The sequence below is a fragment of the Larimichthys crocea genome, chromosome XVIII (assembly GCF_000972845.2).
Source record: "Larimichthys crocea isolate SSNF chromosome XVIII, L_crocea_2.0, whole genome shotgun sequence".
Classification (NCBI taxonomy): domain Eukaryota; kingdom Metazoa; phylum Chordata; class Actinopteri; family Sciaenidae; genus Larimichthys; species Larimichthys crocea.
Window position 1 is genome coordinate 19,810,907 of NC_040028.1, and position 21,077 is coordinate 19,831,983.

General features: G+C 51.4%; 1 protein-coding gene across 2 annotated transcripts in view; it reads left to right on the top strand.

Moving 5' to 3' along the window:
• Positions 1–6,275: 6,275 nt before the first annotated feature.
• Positions 6,276–21,077, top strand: part of bcor (BCL6 corepressor) — a 32,870-nt gene continuing 18,068 nt past the window's right edge. For both annotated transcript variants that reach the window (XM_019257392.2, XM_019257394.2), the window contains exons 1-3: positions 6,276–7,212; positions 16,688–16,769; positions 16,929–20,111. In XM_019257392.2, the coding sequence (XP_019112937.2) occupies positions 16,767–16,769; positions 16,929–20,111 (3,186 nt within the window). In that variant the 5' untranslated portion in view covers positions 6,276–7,212; positions 16,688–16,766. The remainder of the gene's footprint in view (positions 7,213–16,687; positions 16,770–16,928; positions 20,112–21,077) is intronic.

The window sequence follows — 21,077 nt, forward strand, 5'->3', positions numbered from 1 at the left end:
AGACCCTGATAATCTTTAAAGGTTCCCCTGTGGCATCACCACGAAGAACCACTGTAGGCTGAACCTTTTATTTTTAAGGGTCACGGCTGTATCCAGGATTTCAGAAATATTAAACGTCCCCTAAAAGAACCCCCGGCAGGAAATATTCATCTAGTCACGAAGCAAGCTCGGTATTTAAAAATAAAAACCTACCAAAGTTTCAATGTATACCATACATTAGTGTTCTGTATCTCCCTGTATCATGGTCATTAACATGTCCAATCATTGTTGGACCAACACTCCAGAATCTAAATCTATTTGGGTTTTCTCTGATAGGAGACAAAGGAGAGCTGTGCATTTCACATTCAAGCTGCAGGTTTTGGGCGTCTTCTCTTAGAAAACTACGCAACTGATTAGTCATTATCAAAAAAATAATTTTCTTAATGAATCATTTCAGCTGTAGTCTCAGAGATTGGTGGAGAATCCCTTTTTTTCAATCCAACACAGCCTCACAAACCGACATGCGTAATGTGTGCGTAATTATAGTCTAGAATAACCCCTCCGAATTTCCCTGAAATATCACCGAGGACATGACCTGGTGGTTATAAATATGTATTTCCTGAGAATCGCGTGTTTTTAATGTCCTCCTCCTCTCCCTCCATCCTGTCTTCATGGCAGCTCGGCCGCGCTGCTGCTGCTGCTGCTGCTGCCTGAGCGGAGCGCAGGAGCGAGCGGAGCTCCAAGCGCTGCGCTCCGGCCCTGAAAGAGTTAAATTAATCTCTCTCTCTCTCTCCCTCTCTCTGCCTCTCTCTCTCTCTCCCTCTCTCTCTCTCAACACACACACAGGCTGCCACCGCCCCAGATAACAGAGGGGCGCCTCTCCCCAGCCAGCCAGCCTCCGCTAATCGCAGTGGCAGGAGGGGGGAGTGGAGTGCCGGCGGCCTCTCACAGCGCTGGGCTTTTTATTGACGCTGCCTGCCTGCCTGTGTGTCATGTGTGTGTGTGTGTGTGTGTGTGTGTGTGAGAGAGAGAGAGACTGAGTGTCAGTGTGTGTGTGTGCGCACAAGGCTGTGCATGCTTGTGGGTGCGTGTCAGAGCGAGAGAGCTATAAAGAGGCGTGTGTGTGTGTGTGTGTGTCTCGCTTTCTGTGTGTAAATGTGTGTGTGTGTGTGTCTCGCTTTCTGTGTGTAAATGTGTGTAAATGTGTGTGTGTGTGTGTGTGTGTGTGTGTGTGTCTCGCTTTCTGTGTGTAAATGTGTGTGCGCTCCCCGCCAGCAGCGGAAAGCAGGGAGAGGCGGGGAACTGGGAGGGTGGGTGGCGAGGTTATGAGCGGAACTCGACAGAGGCCGACAGACGAGAGAGAAGGAGGAGGAGGAGGAGGAGGAGAGGGGGAGGACGAGGGAGGGAGGGAAAGAGGGAGAAAGGAGGAGGAGGAGGGAGGGGGGAGATCTTTCTTGTGCTGCGCTGAGAGCCGCCACCGCTTCTCCTTCCTCTCAGATAAGGTTCGTTTGAAGGTTTTAATCTTTATTCTGTCTAAAAAAAAAAATAATAATAATAAAAAAATAAAAATAAAAAAAAAATGTGACGCACTGGCTCAAACCTTTTTTTTTTTTTTTTTTTTTTTTTTTTTTTTTCCCCGCTGCGCGTTTTGGAGCAGCAGGATGGCCGCTCATGATCCCCCAAGGTCGGAATAAGACACGTGTGATTGATCGCACTGGTTATTTTATGTCACGGGCCAACTGATTGATTGCATCGATGAATTTAGCAGCCTATTGATTAGTGCTTAATCTATAGGTCCGTGTCTCTCGCTGCTCCGATAATCCTCCTCTCTCTCTCTCTCTCTCTCTCTCTCTCTCTCTGTGTTTGGCTCCGAGCCACGCTCGCCCTGCCGCGCCAGGCTGTAATTATCCCCGGTGAGGCCGCGCTAACGCAGCGTGGCGCGCCTGTGGGGAACCGGTTAGCCCTACAACACCGGTGTGGAGGGGGGTGCGTGAATGCGCGCACACGCGTGTATGTGTTTGTGTGTGTGTGTGTGTGCACAGCTTTTGTGTGTTTGTGTGGGAGATATCAGAGCTTCTTCTTCTTTTTTTTTTTTTTTTTTGTTTCCAAGTCCTTACATGAACCTTAGCGGCTGATTCCAGATCAGAGAAATGAATTTAATAACAGCTGATCGTCACTCATCAACATGACGCACGAACATCCATGTTCAGGTACACGGAGCCACTGACCGTGCGCACATGTCCGAGCCGAGCCGAGCCGGTACGTGCTATAGTGAGCGTTCAAGGCAAGTTTACGTGCCAGTGCGTGCGTGTGCGTGTGTGTGTGTGCGTGTGTGTGTGTTTGTGCCTGTGTGAGTTGCAGTAAGCGATCCATAACGATCTGCAGGTGGATTGTGCTGATTAGTACCGGCTGCTGTGGACTGAGCTGCGTGCAAAGAGCTTCCTGCAATCTGAGCCTGCTGACTGAGAGTGTGTGCGCGCGTGTGCGTGTGTGCGTGTGTGTGTGTGTGTGTGTGTGTATGTGTGTGTGTGTATGTGTGTGAATGCTCGCTTGTGTGTTGGCAGTCAGCCCTTTCAAAATGTGTGTCAGCGCTGTGTGTGTGTGTGTGTCTGTTTTGAGGACAGCATGTGTATATTTGGCTAAATGTGTGCTGAAGGTGTGTGTGTGTGTGTGTGTGTGTTTGTGGACATTTGAACTTGTGTGTGTGTGTGTGTCAGTGTGTTTGTCAGGCCACCGCTTCAGTGTCTGATTGCAGCAGCAGATGGTTGAATCACCGTGACCTCCCAGAGTGCTGCTCCTTCCACACGGAGGTGCACGCACATGTGTGTGTGTGTGTGTGTGTGTGTGTGTGTGTGTGTGTGTTTGGGTTTATACAAGACACATCTATCGCGTGAATCCCCGACAGGACATAAAACGACAGTTTAAACGACAGGAATCATCGATTCGAGCACCGTTTTTTCCGTGACCGTGGTCCAACATGAGCGTTTTTCAAAGGCACATGCTGTTCTCCAACCACAAAGTTCACACACAGTCGTAAACGTGCAGCCGTAAAACAGCTCTGAGCCCACTCCGTGGCCCTGTCTCTCCCTCAGACTCAATATAGGAGTGTTGGAAACGTAGTTTACCCTGAGGTTCCTCTGAGCAATATTCATCATAATCCACTTTTCCAGAGAGGGATGGAGAGAGCCATTCGCCTTCGACGCCCCTCTCTGAGTCAGAGCAGGAAGCAGAGGAAGACCCGGGTATGTGCGCTGTCTTTCCAACACCCATCTGACCTTTCAATGTGGTCATTAGTCGCGTGTGACGTCAGCTGGATGTGAGTATTCTAAGAGTTTTCTCCCTTTCTCTGAGTGGAGACAAGAATCAAAGTGCATCTACAAACCCGTCCCTGCTTGACGCCACACCACCCTGTATTTACACCAACAACACACATGGAGAGGCCGGGTGCTTTGGTTGTAATAGTGGTTGGTTGGTTGGTTGGTGGGTTGTAGGGTTGCCAGGTTGGATTCTACCTGCAAAAAAACAAATCTGGGCATGGGAAGTGAACGGGACATATGGTGCCGTGTGACTAAATGTGTAAAAGCACGACGCTCACGTTGCCAAGGCTAAAGATGGTGGTGGTGCACTTCCTGGGGAAGTACACGTTGGCATGTTTCTACAGACAATACGACGTGTTAGCAGAACCAAACATGGCGCTGTTTTGAGTGCAGGCAGGTATGCTGGTTGAGCACGGTGCAGTTCATCGCGTGCCAGCTGCCGTTGTGGCGCCTTGTCTCTGGTCATCCTCTGAAGAACGCACAGTCTGGGGTCTCAGCTTGCAGAGTTTGTTCCATAATAAGTTTGTTGTCCCTAAATCTTGATGCGTCACTTGATGCTGCCGGTGTATCATCACATATTTCTTACAGGGTTGGGTATGTTCATGCACATTTAGCGCCGTCTACACCCTGAGACCTGAAAAGAAAGTCCAGTGAACGGCACATGTTGCGCTGTCCTCAGCCTCTGGGGACAACGGGCAATGTTTCTGGGTTTCTGGTGGTAGCCAGCGGATATCCGGGCCAAGACTTCCTCTGCAGTCCAATTAGAAACTTCATACCGAGTAAAGTGAAGTGCCAAAAACTGCTCCATAAGTCCCCATGTTCAAATGTCCAACTTCACAGCAGAAATAAACATGTATGAAGAACAGACGCCGTATGTGTGTCGTCACCCTCAGCTTCTCTGAATGTGGTGGCTCTGCATGTTTGTAGTCCTCCCTCTTCCACCTCCTGACTAATCATCAGTGGACCTGAGGTGGAGCTGAATGACGCCTGGTTGCTGTAACGACACCCACCTGTCAATCAAAGCGTCCACGCTCTCAATCCTGCATAACTTTAAGCCTTAATATAATGTGAACAGGTGAGTTGTATATAAATTCACCCTCAGTACAGTTGTCATGAACGGGGAAATTAGCTACAGAGACCAAAACTGTTTTTTGTACCAGGCTGTAAACATGTTTATTTCTGCTGTGAAACATGGGGACTTATGGAGACTGACTCACTTCTGGAGCCAGCCTCAAGTGGACGTTAGAGGAACTGCAAGTTTTTCACTTCACAGCCACAGAGGTTGCAGCTTACAGCACAAATACAACCATTCTTTGTACTGTGACTGCTTGATAGTAAGGACTGACGGTGAAGACACATGTCTCTATCTATGTGGATAACGTTTTAATAAAAAGCTGAATCGTCTGCATATCGTAACACATTCCAACTCTCCAAAGGGAACATCGTACCCGAAGCCAGCTCGAATGAGAGCAGTCAACAACGCTCGGACTACAAATGGAAACCAGTGCATCTGTCTCCAACAGCACATCTGTGTAGCTGACCCCTGAAACAGACTACGACACCGCTACGTCCAGATTTCGCCTCGGCTGGCGACGGCCGCTCGTGTGCGGTTGCAGCCTCGAGCTCTTTGAAAAACCCAATTGGCTGTGCGTTTTAGTGTGAACAAGGGGGGAAACAAAAGCTTTCAGAGAACAATGGGCTGCTTCAGGAGTGTGTGTGTGTGTGTGTGTGTGTGTCAGAACATTTAAGTCCACTTTCTGACACCATCGCTAATTAAAAATGTCAAACCGGCTCAAAAACAGAGCACAGCTGCACACGACTCACTGTCTCCTGCTCTCTTTCAGTCGTACAAGGATGGAGAACTCCACCACAACAGAACTTCCTGTTGTTTAGGCACCATCCTTCTTCTTCTTCTCGCATGTAAACAGCTCAGCGTGGACCGAGGTCGCCTTGTGGTTTAAGCGGCCGCAGCTCTACGAGAAGAAGTGGAGGGGTGTGTATGTGTGTGTGTGTGTGTGTGTGTGTGTGTGTGTGATCAAACGTTTAAAAGCTGCACGCCGTCGCAGAAACTGTCCAAGAAAGAGAAAGTGTAGTTTCTGTTCTACACCTCCTTCCTCCTCATCTTCCTCTTCTCACTTCCTTTGTGTCTCCGTCTCCGGAAAAAAAACCTTTTGGACAATTTTACCCTTTAACAATGGAGCTTTTTAATGTGTGTGTGTGTGTGTGTGTGTGTGTGACCGTCTGGTGTAACTCCTACTTTAAACAGCTGTGGCAAACACAGCCAGACCTTCCATTTCCAAGTGCCCCTCTCTCTTTTCCGACTCCTACTCTGCTTCTGTCTGTCTGTCTGCTCTCTCTCTCTCTCTCTCTCTCTCTCTTTCTTTCTCCTACACACACATGCAGGCACATGATGCACACACACACACACACACACCTCAGGCTTGATATTCATAGCCTCCTCCTCCTCCTCCTTCACTTGACATGGGAGCCTTAACAGATGTGCCCCAGCCTTGAGCTGCCTCTCTCTCTCTCTCTCTCTCTCTCTTTCTCTCTGTTGCCTCGTGCTTCACAGATTTACCTGATTTGTTGGTTTGGAAACATAAATATTATTATTTTTTTTTATAAAATTGGAGGGATAAGTTGGAAAATAAAACACATCACAGATGATTGCATCAATGAGATGAACTCCCAATCTATAGAAATGTGTGTGTGTGTCCATTTTACACACATAAAACTTTAAATTATTTTATTATTAGTGTTATTATTATTATTGTGTTTGTTGATTTAATGAAAATATTTGCTCCATGTTCAATATTTCTACTTTTATCATCACTTTTCTGTCTCATTTCTGCTGTTCAAACCTCTCCAATTCCTGTTTTGGAGTTTCAGCGGAGCTTGTGTGTGTGTGTCTGACTGACTGTGTGTGTGTGTGTGTCTGACTGACTGTGTGTGTGTGTGTGTGTCTCTGTGTGTGCGTGCGCGCGCAGCCAGTGCCGTGCCGTGCGCTGGAGGCTTATGGTAATTGCGGTCTCCCGACTGGCCTTCTGGGTAGAGTCTGCGCGAGTGGGAGTGGAGCGAGTCGCTCGGTCTCGGCACAGCGTTCATCCATTCTGTGCGGCACTCCCCGTATACAAGCTCCGTGCGTCCTCGCGGTGTGTGTGCGTGTGTATGTGTGTGTGTGCGCCCGAACCGAGGGAGGTGGTGGTGGAAGTGGTTGTTATTGTTACTCTCTCTCTCTCTCTGCGCTCCTCGGACGGAAAGCTCACACGGAATAACCTTCAGCGAACCTTCCGAGGCGCGGACTCCGGCGTGTGAGAGGACATGGAGTGACGGAGAGCGGGAGAAAGGGGCTTTTTCCGAGGACGGCGTGCTCCGCTCAAACCCAACATGGCGCTGCTGCGAGGTACGGCCGAGCTGAATTAATTTCTCCGCCGACCTCGCCACCTGTATCCTTTTTTTTGGTGGGGGGTGTCTCACCGACTCAGAAAGGACCTTCTTTTCTTTTTCTTTTGTGGATTTCTCTCCCTCCGTGTCCTGACGCGTGTTTTTGCCTCCGCGCAGGATCTTTTTTTTTGTTGCTTTACGGCTGCCCAAGTGACATTTGCAGCAGCGAAAAAGTCCGCTTGAATCATCTCTGCTCATGGATGAGAGTTGCCTGTAAGACAATAGAGACTTTTTTTGTGGTTTCGTGACAAGTGGATAACCTGTTAGACACTTTTAGTTGTTTTTTCCTCTCTGGCTCGGATTGTCTGTCTCCAGCAGACAGACAGGCAGGACCGTAAACCCGGGGCTGTTTGGCTCTACGTACGCGCGGATCGCCGCCGTGCTCCCAGTTTAACTTGGAAAGAAGAAAACAGGAAAAAAAGGAGTGTTGAGGCGCACGGACGACGAGTGGAAAATATCCCAAATTAACCAGGTGAGGCGATCGGTGACAAATGTTCTTTCTTTTTTGGCGTGATGTGAACGGACGCGGGGGGAGAAACGCACAGAAAACGCGCCGTGTGTGTTTGTTTGTTTGGTTTAAACTGTGCCACAAGATGCTTTTAAATGACCCGGTGTGTTCTCTCACACACACACACATAGAAAGAAAGAGTGTGCGTGTTGTTTTTAATCATCTTCTTGTGGGGTTGGATGTGAACGTGATAGCCCCGGTGTTGTGCGCAGAGACTGGGAGAAGAGGATCGGCCACTTCTAAGAATAGCGCATAGGGTGGTCTTTGTGCGTTTCGGCGGGGCAGTGGCATGTGGTTGATAAATAACACACGCACACACACACACACACACACACACACACGCACACATAATGATCCGACCGTGAGCTTGGCCTTTTTTTTTTCCTTCTCTTTACAAGGTGAGAAGGACGTCCCAGAGATTAGCGGACTTGAAAGTGGCGCCCCGTCCTCGATGCTTGTGAATATTCAGCCTTTTTCGCACTCTGTTGAGTGACGAAGTGTGTGTGTGTGTGTCTGTGCGTGTGTGTGTGTGTGTGTGGTGGGGCGACAGACGCGGGTGGGAGTGTGTGTCTCTGTGTGTGTGTGAGAGAGAGAGAGAGAGTTTGTGTGTGTGTACGCGTGCGTGCGCGCACACGGAGCTTTCTGCGCTAAACAAGGTTACGGAATTCAGCCTCGCCCTGCCAAAGGGAAGCGAGCGCGGTGCTGCTGCTCCGTTTATACACGGTTCAGTTCAGTTGGAGGGCATCCCCGCGGTGTGTGTGTGTGTGTGTGACAGTTGAGTGTGTGGTGTGGTTTGTGGAGGGGGGGGGGGGCTTTGTTTGGACAGAGGGGACGTTGATCAGTCGGCTCCTCAGTCCCAAAGGTGGTGTTGGAGAGAAGAGGGGGTGGATGGGTGAGTTGGTGGGGAGGGAGGAGGGGAGACTGCATCGCTCACCTTCCTGTCTAGTTGATGGAAACCGCTCCGGAATCTTGCCACGACACACACACACACACACACACACACACACCATGTCTTGCAGGTGTTCTCCGATATGACTTTGCGCTGCAGCGTGTTGTCTCCCACCTCTTCGCACGCAGTCTGGTCTCCTCGTTGCGGGGGGAATATCCTTTGCGCACGAAGCCTGTTAGGACGCCCCTCCACCTCCCTCCCTCCCTCCCTCCCTCTTCATCCCTCCCTTCCCCCCCAGCAGCTCCGATCTCTTGTCGGGGATAAAGTGCCACCCCCAGACTCTTTTAATAATAATCTGGAATAGTTCAAAAGTGCCACTTATTCCTGCGCGTCGTGCCTTGCTGGAATAGTTCAAAAGTGCCACTTATTCCTGCGCGTCGTGCCTTGGTGCTTTTACGCGTTAAAAGCCACTTTTCCTCCTAATTAAACCCGTGTTTTTTTTTTTACTCCTTCCATTGTCCTCTCCTCTCCTGCACCATCGTGGGCGACAGCCGCCAGTGTGAAGCACTTCATATAAAGTTGCTGTATAATTGAAATAAGTGCTGCAAGGCGTGTTGGACGCGTTCCAAACTCGAATCCTAACGATTACCCTTTAACGCTCCTCTGCGGGCTACGTAGACCAGAGCAAAGCAGCGTTTATTTAACCCGGGATATTCTTTATTTCCTTTTAACCCGCCTGTTAGGACTCTCTCATCGCAGGAGAACGGCCTTATATCGCAGGAGTCCGCACCCCCCACCACTGGTTCTCTCTCCTTGTCCTGGAGCCACACAGGCACTAATTAGGGGACGCTCTCTTAGGACGATCGATGTGCATCATATTGGCTGGCTCCAGCTCATTGACGAGCTTAGTGAGGGAAGCAAGCCACTAAAAAAGAAGCACTTCCAGCCCAGCCCCCGCAGCAGCAGCAGCAGCACGATCCCTGCGCGGGGGGATATTCAGCAGAGAGGATCGCTCATAACGCAAAACGTCTGTCTGCTCGAGTAGGACCTCGTGTTGTGGGACCTCTTCAAGGGGAACCGAGCAGAGGGGGATTAACTGGTGTTGGGTGTGGGGGGTGGGTGGAGGCTACTACACGGGGATTTGATGCAGAATTAAATCCTAATTGTGTTTAAATTAAAAGCACGGCCTCTGGTGCGGAGAGGTGGAGGATTGGTGTCACGCGTAAAGTTGGAGGTGTGGAAGTTTGGGGGGTGAGAATGAGGCTAATCACTGAGCAGACAGTCCAACCAACACTGTTGTGTTGTGTACGGCGACATTTCTGACCGTGTCCTCTCTTAAGAACGCACAGCTGGAGGTCATCCATCACGCAGCGGCTCCTCGTGTTCGTCCTCGGCCTCCTTTCCTCGCTAACCCACAAACTTTTTTTTTTTTTTTTTACGCCTCTCGTGGTCTGGTTGGTGTGCGCGCGGTGCTTCGTGTTGATGTTGTTGTTGTGGAAGCGTCGGACAAATAGTTCACATTTTGTGTGGGCCGAGTTTATTTATAGTTGTAGCATATCAAGCCCCGGACTGTTTTTTTTTTTTTTTTTTTTTTTGCGCATCGTTTTTCCACTGCGCGCCCGCCGTGATGTCAGTGCGCGCGGGGCTGATCTGTTTTCCAGGTGTTGGAACACGGAGAGGGGGGAGGGGGGAGGAGGGGGGGAGGCCGTGACCATAGATTGACGCGCAGATATTTGTTTTTTTCACGTCGTCGGACCTGTAACAAACACAGTGTTTTTAATAGTGAGACTGAAGGGGTGTCCCCCCCCAAACAAACCAACTTGTAATTAGTAATCTGCAGAAATGTCTCGAGCTCAGCTCTCACTCTGAGCACACCGAGGGTTCATGAAGTGCGCGTGATGGGAAGCTGCACCTGAAAGTAGCCCGCTGAGTGACGTGTGACAAGTCAGCGTGGTGCTGCTTGAACACACACACACACACACAGAGACACACACACACACACACACACACACACAGAGACACACACACACACACACACACACACACACACACACACCACCCATTAACCTGGCGTTTGTCCCGCTTTTCTAATCAATAAGGCGCCGCGTGGGGATTATTACGCACGTCGATACGGTCGCCACTTTTTTGGACACCACGTGTCAGACAATGAGGCAGAGAAGCGGGTGAGCAGGGAGCCCGTGTTCTGCTTCATCTCCAGCCTGAGAGATGAGCTCTGTCTTATTGTTGTCGCGCTTGTTTTTTTCCTCTCTCTCTCTCTCCCTCCCTCTCTCGCGCTCGCACTCACGCCTGGATAAAAAACAACAGTGTCGTCGCTGCCGGCGTTGAGCTGCGCTGCGCTCGCTGCTGCTGCTGTGAGACGAGGTGCGTGTGAACAAAAGCGGAGGCACAGCAGCGAGAGAGGGAGAGAGGGAGAGAGAGAGCGAGACGAGGAGAGATCGGTTTTCCAGGCGCTGCGCAGCTCCCGGAGGAGACGTCACGGTTTGATTGAAGCTATGCTCCGTGCTGGCCTCCCGGGACCTCGCGATGAAACGGGAGAGCCCCCCTCCTCCTCCTCCCTCCTCCCTCCTCACTCCCTCCCCTCCTCCTCCTCCCTCCTCTCTCTCAGCGCTCCACAAAGCTTTTTGTTTCGACGAGGTCTGGAGCGCACGGATCACTTCCCAGCAGAGATGTGTCGGCCTCCACGGCGCTGTTTCGCTGGCACAGACTCGGTCAGGGCGGCCCAGGAGAGCCGCAGCTCACATTATTCTCCTCCCCAGCAACTGTCTGACATATTTAAAACTGATATTTCAACAGTTTTTTTTTTTTTTACGCACTAAAATCTGGAGCCAAGCCTCCAGAATGGTTTGGGTGTGTGGCGTGTGGATCCACACCTCAGCATGATCGTATTCAGCTTCGACCTCTCTCTGTCTCATCGGATGATTGATTTAGCGGCGGAGTAACGATGGCACACCTCGCCCTCCCCTCCCTCCCTTCCTCCCCTCCCCTCCCTCTTGAGTCTCTGCAGGCTCAGTCTTGATCAGGCCTCCTCGTTTGTTTTTAGATATCGGTGCCTCGGGCATCTCTCCCTCTCTCTCTCTCTGACGAAATCCCACAGACGCTTGGCAGCGCAGCAGGGTGATGGCGATAGGAGTTTATTACACCGAGCGTCTTCAAAGCAGGAATGTTGCTATCTGCTATATTTGGACGGAGTTCTTCATCGTGTCGGCTTATAAAGTCCTTTGACCTCCGGAGCCACCAAAGCCCTGCACACCTACAGCGACGCGTTCGTTCTGTATTTTTAACTTATTGGATCTAGGCCACACCAGTATCATTTCCTCATGTGTCACACGAGTGTGTGCGTGCGTGACCTTTTGAAAAGAGCTCGAAATCGAGGCAGTGTCAGAGGCGTGGAAGCTTTGGTTTCACACTGATTCAGCATCTGTTTAAACTGACGCTCATTTAGCCTCATTTGCGTCTTTACGCACCACCAATAATGAACCCCCCCCGGTCTTTAAACACACCATTCATGCTATAATGCGGGCGGGGTTAGATGTATGTGGGGTGGTGGTGGAGGGGGGGGGTAAGTCCTTTTAGGTCACGTGCTTTCATTAGGAACATCCAACACGCCACAATTTCAAAGGAAAGTCAAGAAACCTCCGGTAAACGCGGGCCGACTCATGCATGCGCATCCCCCCCATTACAATCGGGTCCTTTGGTGGCATAAAGGGCCATTTAGTCCCCCATTTGGCCCGGGATGAATAGAGCCAGTTTAGCAGCCGCCGCCGCCGCCACGGCACTAGTGACAGCACAGGAGGGAGGAGAGGGGGGGGGCTCGTCACAATGTCCCCGTTGTTGACGGCCGTGCTGCAGAAGGGGGGGAGTTGAACCGTGCACCGACTTGCGTGCGGCTGTGCAGCGGCCCGGGAGGACGCATGGGAGGCCCCTTGTTTACAGCTCGGTCGCTAATAATGTGACAGCTGAAGAGACGCGGCCGCCGCCGCCGCTGGCTCCTTCCTGCTCCTTCCTGCTCCTTGCTGCTCCTTCCTGCTCCTTCCTGCTCCTTGCTCCGTGTCTCTCTCTCTCAATCCAGCATTTATCTCCGTTCCAACCTGCGCTGACAAACTGTATGTCAACTTTCCCCACAGATTGCACTCTCGAGTCCACGTTCAGATGATCAATTGGACCATTTGGCACGCGTCAGCCTGATAATCAATAACAATTAAAACCGGGCACACGCGTCCTCCCCCCTCCTCTCCCCCTCTCGATGATGCGAGGTGTTGATGCTGGTGAGCGCGGCCCTGAGGCGGTCAGGCTGGATCTGCGCTGCGCTCTTTGTGTGTTTTCTCAGATGTGTGCGCACGATTTTCAGGGTCACACACATGCTCGACGGTTTGTGTGTGTGTGTGTGCGCGCCCGTATTTAATCCGTGTTTATGTCCACCCCACCCCCGTCGCTGCGGAGATTATCCTGCGTCACACTGTTTATTTTTTTTTTTTTTAGAGCTGATCGGAGCCTGGCAAAGCTCCAGGGACAAAGAGCGAGAGGACGCGCATTCCCGGTTCCTACCGAACAGACTTAACGCGCAACAAGGACAGGAGGCGTGTGAGAGAGGGACTGATGCTAGTTGGACAACTTGTGAAAAGAGAGACAGAGACAGGATCACACACGCGTGTTACCGGGTACGCTCTGCCGAGAGAGGCCTCTCGTCCCCGCGGGGAATGTCGATCTGGGCGCCGGTGCGGCCTCTCGTCCCCGCGGGGAATGTCGATCTGGGCGCCGGTGCGCAGCGCGCAGGGTCACGCAGAGTTCAAGTCGTTGTCATCGGGAACAGGAAACAGGAGGTGGAGGGGGGGGGGGGAGGGGGGGAGTTTGTTTTCTCTCTCTCGCTCTTTATCACCCCTCCTCCGCCCAGCACACCGAGATCCAGAGCTATACGAGGTCCGCTAAAAACACCCGGTGGTTTTCTGTTTAATGGTGCGAGTCGGGGCTCCGCTCCAGCGGTCTGCTTTATAAACGCAGCTCCGACCGCTGCGCCCCTCCTCTCCCCTCCTCTCCCCTCCTCTCCTCTCCCTCCACCCCACCGTGCCTGCCTTGCCTGCCGCTGCCGACCACGGTGATGGATTGGACGGCCGTCGGGAGTTGTTTGTTGCGCAAACTATTCTTAGCAGCGGGGATGAGCGTCAACACACGGGCCTTTTCCCTCCACCTCCTCTCTCTCTCTCTGTCCTTCCCCGTCCTTCCCATCATAACGTGACATTATAGCAGGATTTCTTCCCAGAATAGAAAATGCAAGATAAAACCCAAGACCCAAAAAAAAAAAATCTCTTTTTACTCTCAGACTTCACACAAATTATAAATAGAATCTGAACCCCTTAAAGCTCAACCCGGTTGTCTCAGTTATCCAGATGGTTCCGTGTAACATCTCGCATCGTGTCACCGTCCTGATGGGCTGTGGCAGGAAAGGTTTGGTCCGTGATCGGGATCTTAGAGTTCACAACAAAAGTGTCCTGAACTGAAGTGCGCTGCTGTTTCCACACTGTCACTGCCTCGCTGACAGGACGTCATCTGCTGCTGTCAGGATGTGATTCACAGCGACGCAAAGTCTCTTTGCGCAAAAGTGTAATTAAGTCGAACAGAGAGGCCAAAGCAGCCTGCGCATGATTGACGTGCACAAGTTAAGAAAATAAAGTCTATGCGCATGATTGACGTGCACAAGTTAAGAAAATAAAGTCTAAATATGTAAATCTGCAGCGGCCTCGTTACATTTAAATAAAACATATCAAATCTAATCAAATATTTACATTATTTCTATTTTTAATGTTTAAATGTCTGGATACGAGAATGTAGCAGAAGTATTAATGTGTGCGCACACAGTGTGGCTGATCACCGCTGCCTCACCGGGTTTCTAACGAGTTTTCCAGCGTGCTGTTCAGGACCTCCGGGGGTTATTGGGGGGGTGGAGGTAGTGGTGGAGGCTCCGTGCGTCCTCCAGCTGAGCGCTGAACGCGGCGCACAGTCAAGTGCTTGATCCTGACCTTGAGGGCCCCGCGGCGGCTGCAGCCAGCCTCTCATCTCATCTTTGCAAGGGGCAACTATTAATTTCATGGAAATGACAGGAGGGTGGCCGCGGCCTGCGCGAAACGACTCGGTCACATCAAGCACAGCGGGCACGTTGTGAAGTAATAACAGGCCTCCAAGACACCAGTTGTGTTCACCTATACGAGGCTCATTCCCTCCGCTGTGTGTGTGTGTGTGTGTGTGTTGTGTCCTTTTCTTGAGAAGCAGCGCGTGTTTGTGCCGAGGATTTGGTTTGAGGTTGTGCAGAAATGTCCGTGAACGCAGCACGTCGGGTCTCATTACGCGCAGAGTGTGTGTGAACGTGTGTGAACGTGTGAAGTGATGTGATTTCGTAACGATGTCTGTCATTTGCAGAAAGTCACACATACGCACGTCTCTGGCTCTTTACGCACGCTCGCAGCTCCGCGGCACGGCACGGCACACCGTCTCAGTTCCGTCAGACGCGGATGTTGTTGAAGCAGGACTGGCCCTGGGGAGCTGGGGCAAGCTGGAGGCTTTATGTGCTGTGCGTGTGTGTGTGTGTGTGAGGGGGGATGGGAGCGCTGGGGAAGGGAGGAGCCGTGCCGAGGGGCCCCAGAAACTGGCTGATTAATGGCTCCCGGGTCACGGCAATAAAAGTGGCGTGCCAGCGGCGCGGCAGCGAGGCACAGAGGCGTTTCTCTGCGATGATCGAGGAGCCGAGTTTCTCTGCTGCTCTCAGCACTGCCGAGCACGGCAACGCTTCACTTTTACTATTTAAAGGCACTTCTCTCTCTGCCTGTCTGTCTGTCTGTCTGTCTGTCTGTCTCCAACCTCATTCCTACAGAGGCTCGCCTTGCAGAAATACACACACCCCAACGAGTCATCAAGTCTGATATTCAAACTTAAGTAATTTAAATAAAATCTGCCAAGTGGGAGCAACAATTCCAGCTCTTTCTATTGTTGTTTCACCTGTTTGAGGATTTTCAAACAGCCGTTTGATTTCAGGGAGAGCACGCTAATATTAAGAAGCCGGCTGACTCACAATTTTTATCAAATATTTGATTTTCAGGTTTATTTCTCTCCTGTTTTCTTTTTTTTTTAGTCTTGTCACAGCGATTAATGTAGATTTTTATTAGTAGTAGAGTTTATTTTCATGTTAAATTCAAGTGTAAACCTCTGTGGCTTTGCAATGAAGTGCCAAAAAACTGCAGTTCCTCTAACGTCCACCTGAGGCTGGCTCCAGCAGTGAGTCAGTCTCCATAAGTCCCCATGTCCAACTTCACATCAGAAATAAACATGTTTACAGCCTGGTACAAAAAACAGTTTTGGTCTCTGTAGCTAATTTCCCCGTTCATGACAACTGTACTGAGGGTGAATTTATATACAACTCACCTGTTCACATTATATTAAGGCTTAAAGTTATGCAGGGTTAAGACGCTTTGATTGACAGGTGACTTGTTTGAGCACACAGTATCTTCAGCCTCAAAATGGCGCTTCGGAAACCTGTGGGTGCCGTCATTGGTTAAATTTAAAGGAAGGTCTTTATGTTTATGTTCTCATTTATCTATAAACCAATTACCTTTGCCCCTTTTTATCCCGAGAAAGTCGTTAAATCCAACCCTATTTAGCACCCCGCCGATAAAAGCACCAATTTAACCTTAAAGACTAATTATTAAATTTGTCATCTCCTCAAATGTTGCACTAACAATCGTGTTGTAACGTATTTCGTATCTCCTGAGCGGCTCCGTTATGCTCCAGTGCTTTAAAGAAATTCAAATTAAAAGACGTTTCTCGCACACACACAAAAGAAGTCTCTCTGTTTGTTGCTCTTCTCTGTTTTTTTTTTTGTTTTTTTTGCACACTTGTCTCTTTACATTTCCGTGCGTCGCCGTAGGGGTGTGTGTGTGTGTGTGAGCGTGGACGTCGATGTGCGCCTCTCTGTGTCGGCGTGGGCTGTAAATGGTCTCCCACCGAAGTGGTCTCTGATGTATAATCTTTCCTCGCTTCGCTGGCCGTGGCAGCCGAGAGAGAGAGAGAGCGGGTCAAAGAGGGCAAAGGAAAAAAAGCAGTGTGTGAGGAACGTGACTGAATAGACGCAGCCCCACAATACCACGTCTAGCCCACAGGGAGGGAGGGAAGGAAGGATTGGGGGTTACTGAGGGGTGTTGACGGACGGGAGGGGAGGGAGCCCACACAGTGCTTTCATCTCCGGTGACTACTCCAGTGGAGGGAGAGGACGGGTGTGATGGCTACAACTAACTATGCCTTTATCTTTCTTTTCTTTGTACCTTCTCCCTACTGCCTGTGTCTAGATAGATAGATAGATAGATAGATAGATAGATAGATAGATAGATAGATAGATACGTACATAATTTCTCTGTAATTCTTCTCCGTAATTTCTCTTCTAAATCATTTTTGCCGTGTCAATTTTTTGGCACTGGGATTATGACTGTGTGTGCGCACGTGGCAGAGCCAAGACACTGACTGCTAACTGTTTGCTCATCTCTACAGGGCAACATCTGTTCGTGATGCCGATGCTGAGACACAAACCAACCTGGAACTAAGACAAGGGAACCACATCGCACGAAACATGGCAAGTCCCCCCACCCCACCCCCGCGCACGTGCTCAATTTACACTCATTTGTCACCATCGTCTGGAAATAAACGTCTGTTGTGTTTTACCGTGTGACACGGTGTTTATAGTTGTTGCTTCCAGTGTCGTGTTTTCATTGAGGAATGTCTGTGATTGTAGGTGGATGCAAGGTTGACGCCACTGGCAGCGATGGGGCTGGACCGAGGCACCCTGATTCACGATGGTCTTCGTCTCCACGGTGGGGTTGTATACCCAGGGATCAGAGCCCTGCCAGCAGAGAAAAGCAGAGAGACGCCTGGCCTCCCTCTCACTTATAACAGGGACGGCCTCCCAGAGCTCATCTACAAGCCCGATGGCACTCTGGACAGTCGTAAGGCCACTAATGGATACCTGGGCCTCTACAAAGGCACCCCTCCAGGTCTCCACAAGCCTATGCTGGTTCCTGGAGCAGGAGCTGAAGGTTTGGGCTTGGAACGCAGGGGAGGGCCTGGAGAAAAGGCATCTGAGCTGGCCTTGGCAGGCGCTGGTGGCAGCTACCTCCGCCTGCCATGGCTCACCCCCTACCCCGAAGCGAGCATGTATCCCTTTATGGACACGTCCAAGTACGCGGCTTTAAACATGTACAAAGCCTCCTTGCTCAGCCAACCGAACCCCTATCTCCCCCAGCACCTGGCCTACTCTTCTCTGTGTGCACCCCAAGGGGGCAATGTTAACCCTGCTGCAGCCGCCTCTGCAGCCGAGAGGCTCTACTACATGCCCCCCTATCCTCCTTCTCCCATCTCTTCTCCGCTGGTGGCGCCTCCTATGAGGATTCCCGCGGTCACAGTGGCCCCCACATCGCTGGTGCACTGCCAGGACAAGGGGCTCGGTGTTGCGTCTCCGTTTGCACAGCAGCTTCACCAACCTTCCCCTCATCCTCAGCACCATCAGGCCGCTATAGACAGGGACCGGTCCCCGAGCATGAGCAGCAGACCGAGCAGACCTCCCTCTAGGAAGGGGTCTAGCAACAATAACACCACCAGTAGCACTAGCACCAGTGGCACCAACAGTGGGAGTAATAATAGTCTGCCCACTGATTCGTCTCCTCGTGCATCTTCTCGCCTCCCCCAGCCTCCCCCTCCTCCTACTCTCATTGACAATTCACTGGACTTACAAAGGCCAGTCGCTAGGATAGGACAACCGCCCACCTCCTCCTCCTCTTCTTCCTCAATATCTGCCTCATCCTCATCCACGCAGTCCATTCCTCATCCGTTCTCCATGAGCAGCATGGCGTCAGAGCAGCCCTCTCCCGCCCGGCCCAGCCCCCACAAATCAAGGCAGAGAGACGGGGCGCCCGAGCACAGAAGTGTCGGGGTCGAGCGGAAACCCAGCAGGTCGCCCTCCAAACCCAACTTTGAAAGGCTGGCTCACCAACCCCAAGCAACCAAAGACTCGGCAGAGAAGCCCTTGGATTTGTCTGGAAGGATATTGGAGTTTGGACTGCCCCCCAACGGATTCCCAGTTAAGATGGACACTATTGGGTCAGGCGGACGTTACGGACATCCCCCGAGCCGAGAGCTCCTAAAAGAAAACCTGACCCTTTCTCCTTCCTCTCATTCTCACTCTGTGGTTAGCAGCACTTCTTCAAAGGTTCCAGAGAGGCCAGAGATGATTAGCACTTTACACTCCTCCTGGGTCGTACCCAGCCCGTCTCCTTCCCATGCACAGCACACACCGGGCTTGCCCCCCTCTCCGAGGCCTAACACGGACCTGGCCCTTTCACAAGCCAAAGGCTCCTCGCCCTCCGTCATCAAACATAAGGGTCTGGAGAGAGTACTCCCTCAGCAGCGTAGCTCATCCTGTCCGAGGATAGGGGAGCCCAACCACAACGTTTCCTCCACTCAACACTCCTCTCTGGTCAGCTCCAGGGCTCATTCTCCTAAACCCAACGGTGACTGGGTCAAACACAGTCCCAGTCAATCAGAACATCAACCAGTTGTTGGCCACCACAGAGAGGGAACGGAGAAGTCCTCCCAGACCACTAAGCGAGGTGAGACGACTCCAGACGTGTCCTCGTACAAGAGGCCTTGTTTAGAGAACGGTCACCCTCCTGGCCACCTTTACCTTCCTCAAAGTGACACTTATCTGAACCACAGTTTGGCCTACGCCAACAGATACCTGCACTACCCCATCTCTGATGGCATGGCACTACACTCCCTGCCAATCGCAGGGAAAGGTCCAGTCTACCCTCACCCAGTATTGCTGGGCAGCAACAGCCTTTACCCGGCCCACTTAGCAGCAAAACACCCTTTACCCTACCACAACCTTCCAGCTGGTCCAGGAGGGGAATACCTCACTTATAACTCACAGGAGATGGCCCACCCCCTGATGCAGACTCACTCAGACAATAAGCTGCCAGAGAGGGGGGATTTAACCTTGAAGTCCCGGGGACAGGAGAAATCCCGGGGAGCTGTCGAGGAATGCGGCAGCCACAGAGATCACGGCATCGGGAAAGAGATGGGCGAAGGAAGCCAAATGAAGCCCGAGAGGGAACGTGGACAGGGTGGCAGTCAAAGCAAAACCCACTCGTCCTCTGTAACATCCAGAGAAAAGATTGTCTGCATTGACCTTGTACATTCAGACACCGATGTTGAGTCTAACCCAACGGTCCACAAACAGCCCTCTGCTGAGACCGGCACCAAAGTTAACCAAAATGAATGTTGTCATAGTAACCAAAATCTGACAAAGACTGACTATGAGCCAAAACACCAACACCACCTGTCCCATCCTTATCCAATCCACTCTGGCCTGAGCCCCACCCTGAGGCCCAATCACACCGACAGACAGCCGGAGACTCCCTTTGGGAAAGCAAAGGTTCTTCAGGACACGAGCTGCCCCGGCGCGACGTCTCCACCTTCTCCAGGGCAGTTCGCCAAAGCAGAGGAGAGCTCGGAGGAACGGAGCCCCAGTCCTGGAGACTCTGGAGACCAAGACCAGAGCACCTTACGGTGCGCCCGCACATCTGGGGAGCGCAGCTCCGGTAAGGACAAAGACAGAGACCGAGACGGCCGAGCTTTCCACCTCGCTCAGCGCAGCTGCATGGACATGGTGAACGAGGAGCTGGCGCGCGAGAGGGAGACGGAAAAGGAGGACAGCATCGTCGACCTGGGAGAGTCTCAAGGAGAAGGGGACGAGGACGAGGACGACGAGGGTAGCCACACTTCGTCTAAGGGCGCTCGTAGATCCAGTCTGGCCAAGAGGATCGCTAACTCCTCAGGCTACGTTGGCGACCGCTTTAAATGCGTCACCACTGAGCTGTATGCTGACTCCAGCAAGCTGAGCCGTGAACAGAGAGCGCTACAGGTAAGACCGTTAACACTTGTGTGTGTGAGTGTATTTATATATATTTATATTTATATACACAGTACAGGATATATTGGGCTGAAGTTGGCGGTGGGCTGGAGAGAGGTCACTGTGACCAATGTTTCTTGTGTGCAGACATTTCAGACACTTTCAGTTCTAACACCCACGCAGGAATAAACCCCCCACCGTCTTTATTCCCTTTGCTTCAATATCCAGAACAAACCCTGCATGAAATTGGAATACTCCGCATTTACAACACAGTACAGAGTAATCACGCAACTCTCCTGGCCACAGGCTTGACCCTTCCCCCTTTAGTTTATCATTGTCTTCGAGTCGAGGCCCTCCTCCTCCTCCTCCTCTATCAAGGGAGGGCAGTTCAAAGGTTAACCAGGAGCTGCCGTCGCTGTATGTTGATTAGCGAGCAGTCATTGTAAAAAGGTTATATCTTGTGCGTGCGTGTTTTGTGTGTCCGTGCGTGCTCGTCCTTGTGTTGACTGCCTTGGGGCTAAAGCATGCGTTTAGTGCTGACTCTGCTACAGGGCCGCACGCTGTAAGCTCGGCAGCAGCCTCACAGTTTACACCGCCTCCGGCTATGCTTAACCCCTGCAAGGTTAGGGGCAGCAGGGCTTGCTTTAAAAACCACCAGCAGCTGCCCTCTTTAGGGGGTTCCTCTTAGGCCTTTCTGCATGAACCTTACCACCACCCCCCATCCGCCAGCCGCTATCTTCCCCTTAACCCTCCACCCTGGCCTGTGCTGCCTCTCTCCTTAACACACACACACACATCACATAGGCCGTCATCCTATATGTGTCACACACATTCACACACACACGTTAAGACCGTTATCTGTGCTCCCTCGTGCTCGACGCTCAGCACAGAAACAGATCCTATGCTACATTATTCACTTGGCTCAGAGGCAGATAATAGGTTGCACATGTCTGTCTATGTTGTGAACACACCCTTTCT